This window comes from Paramormyrops kingsleyae, chromosome 25, assembly GCF_048594095.1.
Source record: "Paramormyrops kingsleyae isolate MSU_618 chromosome 25, PKINGS_0.4, whole genome shotgun sequence".
Lineage (NCBI taxonomy): Eukaryota > Metazoa > Chordata > Actinopteri > Osteoglossiformes > Mormyridae > Paramormyrops > Paramormyrops kingsleyae.
Window position 1 is genome coordinate 24,147,392 of NC_132821.1, and position 16,244 is coordinate 24,163,635.

Sequence of the window (16,244 nt, forward strand, 5' to 3'; positions counted from 1 at the left end):
CTCAGGCGGGTGACGTGAACCCCAGTCAGAACAGAAGAGGTCAGCCTCTCACCAAACAATGTTCTGCATCGGTCGTGCACTACGGTCATCACGTGCAAAGACAGGCTGTCTCCTGGTGCGTGTGGATGTCAACGCAAAGCTAACAAACACAGCTATTTATCAGCCCGTGTTTGTGTCTCGGAAATGTAAATAGGCATTTAGGTTGACAGTCACTGCTTCTCACTCCGGGGAATGGAGCAGAGCTGCAGTGCAAGATTCACACCAAAGGAGTCGCTGTAGTGCTGGGGCTGCTCGCTCTCCGAAACATTCCGACGAGTCGCTCACACTTGTGTCCCAGAAACAGTGCTGCAAAGCCCAGCACAGGGAAGCTCGTTCCCCATGTTAATTAGAACCTTATCTGGCATAATTAATTTCTCCCGACGTGGGGCATGTTCGCACTCTTAAAAAACCTGATTCGGAATTAGGCTAAAATTAATTTACAGTGAATTCAAAACATGGCCCGAATTATTATCATGGAAAAAGGTCTAATGATGCAAGTACTTTGCCATATTTTCTATATATTCCTCCGTAAAATTAATTTTTTAAACTCTGCGTATTAGTGCAGTAAAATTCTGGCAATTACTCTTATGTGGCCGTTCTTTTTGTGTATACCGTAATGTTTAGGAAATACCATCATCTCTCACCGTCTGATTTCCATCTATTAGTTTCAGGATCTTTTAATTCCAGAAGGTCATGCCTCACTGGATTGGGGGGATGCTTAGTGCAGTGGTCACTCCCAGCAATCCATGCAGGTCCTATAAGTAAATCAGCTCACTGGAAGCCTCTGCGTTCCAGTTGTAATTCAAGCATGCGTCCAAACGCTGCCTCCTTTCACGAAAACATCCATCCTGTGTATGACAGGATCTGCGTCTGAGGCTGCCAGATGGACCAAGCGTCATTTCCAGCCCTTATAAATACACAGGACGTCACAGTAATAAACGCATACCTGCCTTACCCACCTTTACAATGCCAAAGTTTTAACAGCTCCCTATTTATCTCTTACCTTAATTAACCAGCACATTAATCATCGTAAATTACCGTACACCTGCCACAGCTAATACGAAGTCCCCCAGAAGACCTGTAACAAATATTGTTGACGTGAACATCCCTGGTTTTTGGAGGGAAAAAAGTTGCGTTCTCTTGTCCAGCCCTCTCGCTCCCTTCAATTTGACCCTTCATATATCTGATTGGTTGGTCCCGCCTCCTCTAGTTGCTTGAACCGACCTCCTGTACAACCTGATTGGCTAGGAACCAATCATTTTTCCTTCTGCCCTCAGAACTTTGCCCTGCAACCCTGCACAGAACAAGTGGGTACAGAAAATGCATGAATAGATAAAGGTCTACTTAATGGGGGGTGAATGACACCAAATTAAATACCAGGGGTACATATCATCCATCCCCTCCTGTTCCTACACCCCTGATCTGTTTCTGGGTCTATTACTCCATGTTCTGTGTTTCTGAATATTGTTAACACAATATTTTGTGAAGCACTGTATACATTTAACGTAATATAATTTTTTTTCCACAGGCATTGCCAAAGGCATGGTCAGACATGCATGACTGGTCTGCTACCCTTGACACTTAATGGTGCCACCGGGACCCTCCGATTAAAATCATTTTCCCTCACAGTGGAGGAGGAAGTCATTTTTCATTGTTTTTACGGTTTTCTTTACTCTTCCGGAACATGCGAACTGATCAGCCTCCTAAAATAGAACCACAGATATATCAAGATGATAAAAGCGGCTTCCCAGCTCTCCACCTCTGTCTAATGACGTCAAAATCCTCGAACCCTGGGTGTGTCGAACCCTCTCTTCTATGGTTCCAGTCCCTCTAGACCACCACCAGCGATACGGCGGTTTGCGAGAGAGATGGCAGCCCTCGGTCCCTCCTTTGGCTTCTCCCACTGATTTATACGCACAGACCGCGTCCAGTGTGGCCTCGTAGGGGAGTTATTTTTCCGTGATTTATTGCATGCCGGTTTTTTCTGCCATCTGCTCCTGTTTACTTTCGGTCCCAGTTAGGGCTGAGCCCAGTGCGTGACGTTCACTTCCGTCGTGACGTGTTTGTGGCCCTTTTGGGGTGCCGAGGGTTAAAGTCACCAGAATCGTAATAATCTGAAGCATCACTGAAGAGACCGACAGCCAATCAGAGGACAGCGTGTCCAGTCATTCCATTAAAGCCACTCAGTAGGCCTGCTGGTCCCATTCCCCGAACCGCAATTTAGCCACAACAACAGGAGGAGGGTAAAACCCAAAGATCTACCTCTAGCTGTTGCCTAATATGACCTGGCCTCTATGGTATTCGACGACATGCTGAAAATCTCCCAAAGAGTCGAAAAAAAAGAAAGAAACGAAAACGACCCAGTTACATGTACGCTCTTGCCGAAGGGGCTGGAGATCCAAGCGGGGGTGAGGTGCACATCACAGCAATGGTGGTGTCCTGCCCCCGGGGAATCAGCGAGGAAGAGCTGGTTCAGAACACAGGATCAGAGGACCGCCACAGACCTGTCATCCTCCCTGCAGCCAGGGAAGACCTTTCGCCGTTCCCGCATGAGCCAAAAATAGAGTTCACAGCAGTTCCGAGACACCAAATTAATGCCCGTCAAGTTTGGCCTGATTTTCTACAGTACATGACTGTAGGTGCCACTAACAGATAGTGGGGGACCAGCATGGTTATAATCTGTCCTCGATAGAGATTTAATATCTAACAAATCAGGGGAACATGCATGAGTGACCCAGGGGTATGGAATGAGCCAGTGGAGATGCCAGACATATCAAGAGGATCACACTTACCGAGGCTGAGCTCCACAATTGGCATCTTTGGAGTCAAGATCGCACCTGCCGGGGAACAGGAGAGCCAATTATGAAGTGACTCTTTCACTGGAAGAGACAAAGGTGGAACAGAGAGGGTCTAACAGGGCTTGAAAGTCACGGAGAGCGATCAGTAACTGACAAATGAACTTATACATTCAGTACAAATGTTTCCATTACTCCTCAAAAACATTTCAATCAGGAAAACGACATTCTGTATTATGGCACGATAATAAGATTGAGTGAAAATGAGTGATAAAGAAGGATAGATATCTTCAAAGTTACCTATGATTCAAAATATGATAAAAGAGCACAATCTATCTTCAGATAACTAAGAACGCTAAATGCATTGATTATGCTGGTCCGATTGATTGTCGTAGCAATTCGGATTATGCACACTGGATACAATCTGTTTGTTCTGTAGCACAATATGTCACGCTGAAAGTTTTCAGGCATCCATCGTGCTAAGTGCTTTCCTGATGTGATGTAAATAGTGAAGTCTCGGCACACGCCATCTGCCCGAGCTTTATGGGTCCCCAACGGCACCACGTGCCTCGCAGCTTGGCGTCTAGATGTTTATAGACAAACCTGCCGGCCTTTTTCAAAACACTCCCCAGAACCTGCTCTGCCTTCCAAAGCCTATCACTTTATCACAGTTGCTAAAGATACAGGTTCTTTTTTCAAGGTCACCAACATTGAGAACAGACTGGTTAGGTATTTATGTGTTATTTATGTGCATAAGCTATAAACACATATTTTTTTTCACTTTGATAACACAGCCTGATACCTCCAGAGCTTCACCACTAAAGAGCGACTGACTATTTGTACTTTAAAAAAAAAACATCCAAATCAATGAATTAATTTTCATTCATCCTACTTCTAGTCAGTCTGTAATATCCTTTAAATATATATGCTATCCCTCTAATCGACTTTCCATTAGAGATCGTCTAACAGACCGAGTCCATACGGGACTTCAGCACCACGCCACGCAGTAAATTCTCACCTTTAATCAATTAACAAAAGCCTAGCATCTGCAATATTAGCACAGGGCAATAAATGATTATGTGCCGTACCTGTAATTTGCTGCAGGAATAAAAGAAAATGATAAGAGCCCATCGTTAAAGCCTTAAATTTAGGCGGGAACAAATAACAGGTAAATAATACAGTAGGTAAATGTTGTTATGCTGCTTTCTTCGGCCTGTAACTATGGAGCTTGTGTTTGTTATTTACTTTTAACAAATCAAGACAAAGGTTAAATGAGGGTAACATTAGGTAACATCTAACCACTGAGCCTGAAAGGGGTTCATTCTGCCGTACGGACCAAAGTATATGTCGCTGTGGCTGGGAGCTGAGTGTCAGAGGGAGGGGCAATGTTGAGAGTGAGGGGCAATGTCGAGTGGGAGGGGCTTATCATGAGAGGTAGGAGGGGTTTATAAAGAGGGTTATGGTATCACATGATAACAGGCCCCTCGTTATAAATCCCTTCCACACTGCCCCTCACAGTCGACATTCAACATTCAACATTCGGCTCCTAATTGACATTGCCCCTCCTACTCAACATTGTCCCTCCTACTCAACATTCGGCTCCTAATTGACATTGCCCTTCCTACTCAACATTGCCCCTCCTACTCAACATTCGGCTCCTAATTGACATTGCCCCTCCTACTCAACATTGCCCCTCCTACTCAACATTCGGCTCCTAATTGACATTGCCCCTCCTACTCAACATTGCCCCTCCTACTCAACATTCGGCTCCTAATTGACATTGCCCCTCCTACTCAACATTGCCCCTCCTACTCAACATTCGTCTCCTAATTGACATTGCCCCTCCTACTCAACATTCAGCTCCTGGCTGTAGCCATATGCCTCTCTATGGGCCGGGATGCACTGAAATGTCTTAAATACCAGGGCAGGGGATGCAGATTCATCGGAAACACGAGAGGAAATGGGGTATGCTTACAAGCAATGCCTTCCTTCCGTCAGCATCTAGAAATAACCTGTATAAATAAAAGTGTGGCCTATGTCAATTTATTACCTTTTGTCAGCGGCAGGAATAATGTATGCTAGGATCCGGAGTGATTTTTCCTGGATGACAGCATTAATGAATGTCCAGGGATGTAGTGTCTTACAGATGCTCCTCCAATCCTCCTGGTTTAGTTACTGCAGAGCTTGGGGTTCACACTACAAGCGTGTATGTCCATATGAATTCATGCAAGAATCGGCATATTTTCAGCACAGAATTACCGACGTGTGGCTGACATTTTTCTTGAAGCTTAGCTGCCTCTTCGGTGAACAGCAGGGTATCACGTTATGGGGGAAAACTGTTCCTTTTGCTTTTCAAAGAATGGAACAGAGGAATCGTTAAGATATGGATATTCACTTACACTTATTTGCACACACATGCTGTACAATGACATTCATCAATAGTGCATTGTACTTTACAGATGCACATTGTCTTATCTGTGTATTCAAAATAAACATCTGACAGTTCAACATTGTCTAATGTTTCCCTAGTTTGACACATAACTCTACTTAAATATTCACTATATTAAGTGCTATTCAATCTGAATAGGTGGTTAATTTCCATATCTCATTTCCTCAATTAATTATAGAGTAGATATGTGATTTGTCTGCATAATCATAAAGCGAAAGTAATTGCTAAACTAGAAATGTGTTAAGTGGTACAGTAAAGGTGTATAATTTCGTCACGTTGACTAACCTTAGAGAAATACCTAAAGCAGTGACCTCTCTCCTCATTAGCACCTTTCTCAAGGGGTTCTTCAGGGATCAATACAGGGTCCAATTCTATTTTCTCTTAAACTCTGGGTTTACTTGCTAGATTTACAATATTTTATTAACCACACTTTGGGCCAAAGATGACAGTAGCAACATGACTGCTACCCTGACAGTAATATTTTTACTCAACATAGCTGATAATGTAGGAATACTAGACCACAGATTGTTATCGGCTAATACAATTTTGTTTCAGGGTTTAAATTCCACTGGTAAAACTGCCAGGATAGCCAGATGTTGTGTCTAGGGTCTGTCTGAGTTTTGCCCCAAATGGACTTACATGTTATCTATCACCGCCAACACTATTACTTTTTCTCTATTGATTCACCTTTCTGTTCCTCACAGCCTCCTAATGCTAAGATAAACCATTTCTCTCAATATCCTCTCGAAGGCCTGACCGTTCAGATCTTAAGATCTTCTCCAGCAGCAGTGAGTCTGGTTTGTTTTCTTCCTATCATGAGATCCCTCTTCTTAGTTTCCTCCGTCGGTGACTCACGGCCGCTCCTGCCCGACTCAAAGCAGTTTTGCTTACGGCTGCAGTGGCTTCCCTGACCCCAATTTTAATTGAATAATTCTCTTTAGATTACCTGCCCACTGCAATCGTTCCCCGTTGTCAGTGGCTTGAGACAGTAAGCGATTCAATCTCCTCAATCTAATTCAATCTCTTCATTCTTGGCAAAACTTTTAGTGTTTTTTTTTTTTCTCATTGGTGAAAGTCATTCATTTACAAGGCTTGCATTTGCAATTCAATTGTAATTTCTATATAATCAACAAGTTCATCTGCTTTTTAAAAATTTTTGCAGGGTCATTTTTGAAGTCCCAAAGTTTCTATAAATCACAATGCAGGGGGCTGCTGTATTGAAAAAAAACAATTTTTATCTTACTGTTTGCCTCAACCATCAGTCTCATGAGTAGCGATGATGAAGAGACGTATTAAACAGAAACAACTTGGATTACCATACAGTGGTTTTTTCTTTTGTTTGTAGTGGGGGAAAGTGATCTGCTGTCAGAAGATTTGACAATCATTCACATCTACAGGTTCTTGGAACTAACCTAGCTGCTTGCTTAATCTTCTCATGTCTCTAATAAAGAGCATTGTTTGGTGCCGTGAGACACCTTGCCTCGTGCATCGGAGTTCACTAGAGAGCAGTGAAGGCCATGGCATGCCTCCGCGCACTGCACACGTCAGCACGCACACACACACACACACACACACACACACACACCCCTAGAGACTGCCATCTTCCTGGTGAGAGAGCCATCACTCACCTGACCTGGCTGCCTCTCCCAAATCATGCCCTCTGGTTTCCATCGCACGAGCACCCCTGGAACGTCCCGCGCCTCGCCGAGGTATCCGAGAGTAAGATCTGGCTCTCTGCTCTCCAACTCTGCACTCAGAAAGACTTTCGAGGCCCTTTGAAAACCAGCACGGGGATGGAAGATATGTCGACGGTGGCGGAAGAGGAGGTGGGAGGGAGAGGATAAAAGAAGGACACGGGACAGGATTTATGTAACGTGCAGTAGAGATCTTTATGTATCCATCTTCTCTGTCAGAAGCTCACCTATCGCACCCGTAGCCGTATGGAACCACACCCCCGCCGTGTCAAATGTAGCATCCCGCTCCATACGGGTCCTCTCCCCCTCCGAAAGCAATTAGCGCATTCCAAGAACTAGGCGATTAAGCTGCTGACGGATAGCCCCCGCCCCCCCCCCCCCCCCGGCCGAATCTCGCCGCAGCGAGCTGGAGCTGTCCTCCCTGATTGGAATTCAGTTCACCGAGTCGGCACGGGAGCCGGAGGCGTGAGTGGAGTGCTAGCGGGTAGCGACTGCGGCGAGAGGACCTCCTAACAAAACTGGGGAGGGGGGGGGGGAGGGGGATTGGCCAAGGCGAGTGTGTCCGACTCTCGTTCTGTCAGAATCCCTCCTTCTTGAATAACTCCCCATACTTATTTTGCTCATATGTACTGATAACTGGTAACACACATCATTAACTAATCCATCCATCCAGCCATCCATCTTTCGGCCGCTTATCCTAGTCAGGGGCCTGGAACCAATCCCATGCAGGATATATCTTGAAGCAGGGGAACACCACAGACAGAGTGCCAGTCCATAGCCGGGCACACCAGGGGGGTGGGCCTCGACCCGTCAGCAGTGAGGCCACCAAGCTGCCCTTAACTAATAAATAATTCATTCATTTCCTTAGTGATCATCCAGCTTAATTCGATTTAATTTTATTTTATGGGCTGGGAGGTACAGAACCGCCTGGGTCTTTTATGAGATGTAGGTCTGTACAACAGTATGAGAATCATTATATCATAAATCATTATATCACCTGTAATTAACCTGGCAGTACGATGGCAGTATTGGGCCTGGACTAAAAGCTGTTTCCTCTGGTCAGTATATATTTAATCAAACGAATCTCCATAATGAACGTAAGATACATAACGCTGGTAAACTGGATCTTATACTATTTTAATGCAAAATCATTTGAAAAAGTGCAGTTGGACAGGGCAGCAGAAGTATTAAAAAAAACTTGTAGGAGATAAAATGTAAAAAAAACTGGATCCATACCAAGAGGATAATGCTTTTAATTCATCAGTGTACTGGTTTTGATTTCACATATCGGGCGATCAGAGAGACAGAACAGCATCCCAAAAAAAAAACAATCTACCAGGGATGAATGTGTCCTTTTCCTGAACGTATAAATTCTGCGTAGAGGTGGCGACCGACCCATTAAGGTGCCATGGGGTGCGGGGGTGGGGGGGCAGGGATCAGGGTCCGAGTCAGAGGGACGATTCATTACGGCGTTAAGCCCTGTCTCATACCGTAACGCGCAGTCCTTTTCCGCCAACAGCCCAGAGACGCTGCAGGAGAAAAATCAATAGTCAAAAAAAGGGGTGTGGAGGAGAGGATGCAGGATGGAGGGAGGAGAAGAAAAGAAAAAATAGAACGGTGGCCTTTTTAGCGATGCTGCCCAAAAGGGGGGGGGGGGGGTTGGTGGTTTTCTGTATGTCTCAATAGCTCTCAGAGACCATTAAAATTCCAATACGATCCTTCCCACTATTAACTAGGAGGGGTCAGCGCTCTGACCCGAGCGGGATAGACAGACCGTACCGTGGCGGTATCGGGCGGAGGCCGCGCGCATACAAATTGAATGTCACTGCGGCGGACTCCTCTATAAAGGGGGGATTCCCAGCTCTGACTGTTTCCTGAGATGGGATCCCTCTGTGATGAGTTTTTAACCAGGCAGGATGGAATTCTGACGATGGACGACACAGATCTTCATACATCCCTTTTACTTCCATATCCCGTACTCCTGGAACTGAAACCCTGCCGTGTCAAATTTAACATCTGTCCGAGGGTACAAGCCCCCCCCCCCCCCGGGAGACATCCAAACAGCGCCCCCTGTCAGTGACTTTGATTGCCCGCCCCCCCTTATCAAAAACGCTCACCCCTCTATCCCTCATCACCTTGCACATTGCAACCACAGCGGCTTTAACGTCACATCGTTATATAAAAGTTTTAAAATGGTTTTCAAACTATTAATGACATGGACACAGGGGCGCCGAGAAGAGGGGGAAAGTTATGATTCCAGGGGCCCCTGTGTGACTGTGGCCCTAAAATTCGGAACATAATCCGATTGATCTGGGTTGGGTGCACAATATAATATGCTTTCATGGGGCCCAAAATCATTAGCAGCCCCCCTGCATGCACGTAAAAAATATAAAATACGTCCATCACTGCGTCCCAGGGTTGCAATATATAAAATAGACATTTTAAATGTACATAAATTATCTTTGGATAATAAAATGTTAAAATATCTTCAAACATAGACATCGAAATATAAAGATAACGAGTACGGCATTTGCTGGTTTCCTCATTAAGACTTAAACATCCGACACCGACCTGCGACAGGTCGAAGGGGGGTGTCTCTCTCCCTGATTCTGAACTCTACCAACTTGCTTTCACTCTGAAGCCGGCCTGGACCTGGATCGATCCTCCTCCTCACCCTCCCTTCTCCCCTGTTCTCCGCCTGATTGTCTCCCGTGTCGTTTGGACACGAGGCCGGGCTGAAAGACAGTTGGGCCCCCTCCTGAGATGGCACCTCCACACCCCGCTGTTTCACAGCTCTGCACCGAATATTGGAGGCTGCCCCATTTCCGCCTCCTTGTGGTCGTATACTGGTATTTTTAACAGATCACGGCTTGAAACGTTCCAAACCCTCAGATATCTCCTCGCCTCATTCTCTTCCTCCTCCTTTGCCTCATCCCTTTCCCCCTAAGACCTGTGTCTAGTCTCTATTCCCTCCTTCACCAATCTTCTGGTAAACCTTTCTCTCTATTATACCTTATTGACAGACAGATCTTTCCCCAATCCTGATGATATCCTGGAACATCATCTTTCAAAACATTAACTCAAAATAAGCACATGTTAATCTAATAATATATCCTCACGAGCATGTGACCGAGATGCTAATAGGAATTAGCGAGCATGCATCATCGTACATCTCCCAACGTAATGAAGAGCTCCGTCAATAATGAACTCCAGGCTACTTGTGGGCACATGTAATTTTCCTTTCGCTGCTATGTTTGGGATTTGGCCCACGTACACACAGCAATCGCACGAGATGGTGTTTATATAACATCTGTTTTAATTCCAAACATGCAAATTGCATGAGGCAAAGGTTCAATCATGAGCAATCCCCAACGGTAATAATTTTTGCATTCACATATCATAAGATTAAGTTATGAATTGTATAGATGGCACTTCTACAATTTGCCCTATCTTCTGGCTGAGTCTTTATGCTTTCCAGTGGCATCTTCATTGTTGCGATGATCGTGTAAATCCATCTGGTTGTTGCTCATCTTTTTCCTCTTTTACCTTCAAGTTTCCCAGCATGATGGTCTTCTTTGCTGTACTGATACTTCTTATAGTATACCCCAAAATTGTACACCCGCATAATAGTACACCACAAAATGGTATACCATCAAAATAGTATACCCCAAAATAGTATACAATCAAACAGTATATCCCAATAATAGTACACCTCCCAAAAAGAATACCCCAACATAGTACGGCCCAAAATAATATACCCCCCAAATAGCATACCTCTAAAAACAATATACCATCAAAATAGTATAGCCCTAAAGAATATGCCCCTAAAACAGTATATCATCAAAATAGTATAGCCCAAAAGAGTATACCCCAAAATAGTATACTCCCAAATACGACAGCTTCAATCTGCTTCAAGGGAAAGTTCAGGCTTAATTTGATTAGTCCACTTGTTTGTTTTCCTTGTGGTTCGGGGTATTCTTAAAAGTTCAAAGACGTCAATACTCTTCCTGACCCACTTCTTCATTGTCCAGCTTTCGCATCCATAAAGAGTCACAAACAGTGCTAAAGGTTCCTTAGGTATTACACAGCGTATCACTTCCGTTCTAATCATTCCTCGAGGTTAAGGACCCTAAGGGTTTCCAGGTCAAGTCCCAAGAGAATCCCTGCTTCCCATGCACAAGACCCTTAACCTGAATAACTTCAAATTAAATCTTGTAATGCTTTACAAGATCAAAATTAAAACTGTGGCATATAGAAGTCGCTTGGGACAAAGTAACCCACCATTTCCTATATAATAATGCCTAGTAATTGGAGTTTAATTTGATGTAGTGCCTTCATATAGAGAGCTAGAGAGGACCAGCTGTTAGCACTGACGTGCTAATGCGTGTTAGCTTCGGTAAAAGCCTACTTTCCACAGTCAGTCGTTACGTCGGCGTGACCCTCGTGTGCCAGCGGGACGGCTGAGCAGCTTTCGCATATGTAACCTCTCCTCAAAGACACAGGCCCAAAGTTCTGGGGGCTTGCGGGGAGAGCCAATAGCATAGCGCTGATAGCAGAGCATCGATAGCGCACCTCTAGTTAGCTTTCCAACAGTCTCCTGCAGCCCACTCACTGTAGAGCCTTGGATGACTCAGTCAAGCAGTTTGCTGCCTCCCTCTTCTCCAGGTAAGGCCAGTCGTACTCAGAATTAATTGCTAATTAACGAGCTGGAAAGTGCATGCCTAGCGCAGCCTGGTTTGTTATGATGGATGAGCACCAGGCCAGAGCTGCAGAGGGTGACCGTTTGCCATCACGCCAGGATGGGAGTCTCCCTCCACCACGCTATCCATGGCGCAACTGGAGGCTTCCAACAACACACACTGGGTTTCCAGACACCCTGCAAACCATGCTTGAGTGCAATACTGCCTCTCATCCATTTTTATTTCTGCCAGCATGAGCATATCGCTAATCGTTTTTGCAGCTAGCACTACTCATATTGGAGAAATAATTATATAATAAACTGGCAAAAAATCCCGCGGTTCGCCTTCACTAATTAACGGGAGATACACACTGTGGACAGGGTATCCATATAACACGCTGTACATTTTTTTAAGAATTAAGTCAAACATCAACATTCAGCTCCCTTCTTCTCTGTAGTGTCCAATTACCTGCCCTCAGTTTTACCTCTTCACACAACACCCAGAAGTCAGATGTTCCAGAATTAATATTTCATGTGAGTACCGATCAGATCCTGGTTTATCAGGGCATTTTAAATCTGCCTGATCTCATGAATTGAACATAAATTATTTACTTTTTACTGAATGTACATTATTTATGTACTGGAAAAGTTTTAGATAATTGATCTCCAACATAATTCCATAATGGGTGAGAAAACTCACCCATTGGTGTCCACACGTTTATTCCTGAGCAATCCTTACATGCAGCCCAAAAGGGCTACCACTACATACTGTATGCTGCATTAAACATTTACAAATCATAAATTCTTTGTGTTTCTTTACAAGAAAGTCATCTTAAAAACAGTCACGTCCACTGACAGCGTGTTTGAAAACAGATAAATGACTCCATTTCCCTTGCCTAACATGCATTTTCACTTACAGTCATCCATTTTGTACCTGCTTGTCCTATTCAGGGTCCCAGGGGGGGGGGGGGCAGGGGCGTGTCCAAAGCCTATTCCAGAAGCTACAGGCACAAGGTAGGGAAGAACCTAAGATGAGGTACAAACCCATCGCAGGGCACACGCACACCTACTGACAACTTCCCAACTCCAATTAGCCTCAGCAGGTTTTTGGACTGGGATGGGGAACCAGAGAACCCACAGGAAGCCCCGGGGGGGGGGGGGGGGGGGGGGGACATGCAAACTCCACACCCATGGAGCCCCGGCAGAGACTCAAACTCTGGTCCCAGAGGTGTGAAGCAACAGTACTAACCACTGCGCCACCATGTCATTTTCACTCTGTATTTTCAGTCTGCAAACATAAGCAAAGACTGAATGTCTCATTCATCCATCTTTTAACCGCCTGTCCTGGTCAAGGTCACGGGGCCTACAGACTATCCCAGAGAGATATGCCACACAGCTGGGGCAGACCCTGGATGGGATGCCAATTGTAAACAGTACAGTTTACTGCAGAACCTCATGTATGTTATTCATTCTGTGAATCCGGTCTTTAAGTGCATAAGCAAAGCTCTTTAAAGACAACAGCATCCTGCCAGTGGAGGTGAAAGCTAATGAGCTTGGTACAGAGAAATACGGGACTCCTGGGAAGTCAGTCAGGGTGGCTGATGTATTTTGCAGGGTGATGGCAAGACGTCTTTCAACATCTCCCTGTCACTAATCAACAGCATAACGCGGACTGCCTCACCTTGACACATGTCAGTTTTACGTCAGTGTCAGTGCGTTAGGATTTGTCAGTTCTACTTCACGTCAGGCGATTATCCGCCGACAGATTACCCATCTCCTCACTACATCACCCACGCTTGGGTTGCAACATACACACAAACAAAAGGCTGAGGTCGTTACAGACCAAGACTTGAAACCGTGTCATGCCCCACTCGTCCACTCCTCCCGTGTGCCACGCCGCCCCATATAGCTCATGTGAAATCCCCGTGTTTACCAGCTGTTTCTTCGTGTTGTAGATGTATTTAAGTCTGTGTTAGGCATGTTTTCCCAAGTCCGGTCATTAACGCTGTGACGTCTTCTGCTCCGAATGTTTTTTGTTGTGTTAATCCCAAATAAATCCCTCATTCCTCGATTCTCCATCTCCCTGCTCCTGCTTCCCCGGTCCGTGACACAACAGTAAGGCTCAAGTACAAGAAGGGGGCCTTATTTTGGACCCTTAGGCGAAGTTCTTCCCCGGAAAAGCTCCAACATCAAAACTAGCTGAGTAAACATGTGCATGTCAACACCATACAGCACCATAGCAAGTCTGATGCGAAGAGTGTATACGGTCCAAAGAACATGAACAGACAGAGATCTGGTGGGAGGGACTGCTACGGATAGCCTTCCATTAAAGGTGAGAAACGCTAAAATATCATGACATGCCATAGTACCTCCACTTTAAGAAGCCCCCCCCCCCCCCTAAAAAAAACTGTAGCATTTACAAAAAAACAAAAAGAAACATCCTCGACTGGTCTCCTACCCAGAATTCATATATGCCAGACATATTCACTGAAGACCTGCTTCACTAATGCATCTTACCAATACAAGGGGTTAAAAGAGATGTGATTTCAACTTCAGCTTCAGCGATATGTTAAAAAAAAACAGAGTGATTAAAAACTACTGAGTTCCCAGGAGTGCTGCAGTGTATCAACATAGTTCCTGGGAAGGAAACTGTGTGTTTTATCAAAAGCTTGGAAGGGAGACTTCGCTTTGAGTGTGTGAAGGGGAAAGGGGGGGGGGGGCTGTTATGGTATGGGGGGACTGATTGCAGCATTTGGATCCTGGGCATCACTCACCACAATGTGTGCCAGGTCCCCAAAAGTCAGAGCAAATTGTCTGGCAGGGATTGAGAGGCACATCGCCCTTGGTTATGGGCGCTGATACTGGGGTACAAAAGACACCACAAATATGCGTATGCTGCTCTCTTTTGTCTGGAGTGTTACGACATCAGAGTCAGCCAGAGCCTCGTAAACAAAAGCAACATGTTTTATGTGATGAATCGGCCAGTCTGTTGGAAAGGTCTGTGTCATGAAAACGGGGGCTATGGCTACAAAATGCACAGTAATCAAGCTCTCCCCTTTGCTGTATTGCCTTCCTTAGTTCAAAGCCTCAAAGTCTACTTAACAGTAGAACAGTCATCGGACCTAGGTTTTGTAGCTGAGGCCCAACATGGCTAAAAAGCCTGCAATCGCAGGTCAAGTTGGTCTACGATAGAAACTCTCTGGTCCAAGATGGGTATCGACCTTCTCTCCGCTGCTCGAGAAGTCAGAGAAATGAGGGCTCGACACAACCAGTGCACGCTGTTGATATTCAAACGGAGTCTGCGATCTGGAAATCTCATTACCCTTATGAGCCAAAAATGACGGAGATGTGCTACAACGCATTACGACGAGCCCGAGTTCTTACCAGTGCCCTGTCACTGATTGCCTTTTAATGCATTCACCAAGCCCAATGCTGTCGTAAACACAATGCCCGAGTATATGGACCCAAGGAGAAAAACAATTAACAGAACCACGCAGACCTATCTGTTAGTCTATGCAATATGGTGTCAGTTTCTATAGGATGGATGGTCTGCTCTCCCTTTTTTATCCATTCAGAGGGAAATGTCTTTGTGGAAACAGCTGCTTCATGCTTGTTGGGGCATCTAATGGTCCGAACGGCACCCACAACCGGCTAAAATTGCATTAAAACGTTACTTCATCTCCGGCATGGAGTACATTGATTGCCTCATTTTTACTGCCGGCAATATGCAATAAATGACACGGTGTCCAATTGTACCCTCTGAGGTGTGAAAGGGAACAATCGCGTTAGCCGGCGCTGGCAAAAACGACACCCCCGACGTGGAAATCTGAATGGCGGGTATCATTTATGCTGGTCAACTCACCACAAATGAATGATCATGGCAAATTACATTTATTACCCCCTTTTGCTGCTGGTGTCATTATTTGCAACAACTTTTCTTAGTTTCTTCACTGTCTTCAAATAACTAGATTTTTTTTTTAAGAAAAGGAAGTAAAGTACAAGTAACAAGCACAGCCAGCCCACAAAGCTGCTCTCTGCAAGTCCATATCCAAGCTCTTCAAGCCCTGACGATGGAGTTCTTTCCATTGTGTCTTGGGCTGACCGGAATACAGTGTTCCTCTTATGCAGAATGTAATTGGCTTTCCTCCACTAGGGGGTGTACGAGGTGAGAGAGCGATGAGGTACGTCAGCAGGCTTCTCCATAAGCACTTCTGAGGGACTCGTCCTCCTCCTCTTGGCGCCGTGTCTCCCGTGGACTATATAAAGCAGCATCAGTTTAGCTAGGGAGCGCCCACTCAGCAGGGTGTGACACTGAACTGGAAAAAACTAAACTAGAATGAAAATTTAGGAGAACCATAAAAAAGCAAGGATACAACATCGCCGGCAAGATCTGCAGGCCTAGAATACTAGTCTCCACTGTCCTGCGTACTTGCCACTAAAGCCCTCTTCCTTATGATGGATTTGTCTTGTGCCGCAATTCTCTAAATTGATCCCAGAGGCACAGCGCTCGACCTATCACCTCCTAAATGAGGCGCATTGGGAAGCCTGGAGTCGTGTCCTTTCAGCAGGAAACCCTCCACACGAATGCC

At 45.3% G+C, this 16,244-nt stretch overlaps 1 protein-coding gene across 4 annotated transcripts in view; it reads right to left on the reverse strand.

The window, feature by feature from the left end:
- The window catches only part of inpp4b (inositol polyphosphate-4-phosphatase type II B), a 150,207-nt gene that overhangs the window by 84,704 nt on the left and 49,259 nt on the right, over positions 1-16,244 (reverse strand). For 2 of the 4 annotated variants that reach the window (XM_072707703.1, XM_072707704.1), the window contains one exon: positions 2,832-2,876. In XM_072707703.1, coding sequence (XP_072563804.1) covers positions 2,832-2,856 — 25 coding nt within the window. In that variant the 5' untranslated portion in view covers positions 2,857-2,876. Of the gene's footprint in view, positions 1-2,831; positions 2,877-6,911; positions 7,038-16,244 lie in introns of those variants that run through there. The other 2 variants (XM_023799244.2, XM_023799243.2) reach the window with 2 other exon arrangements.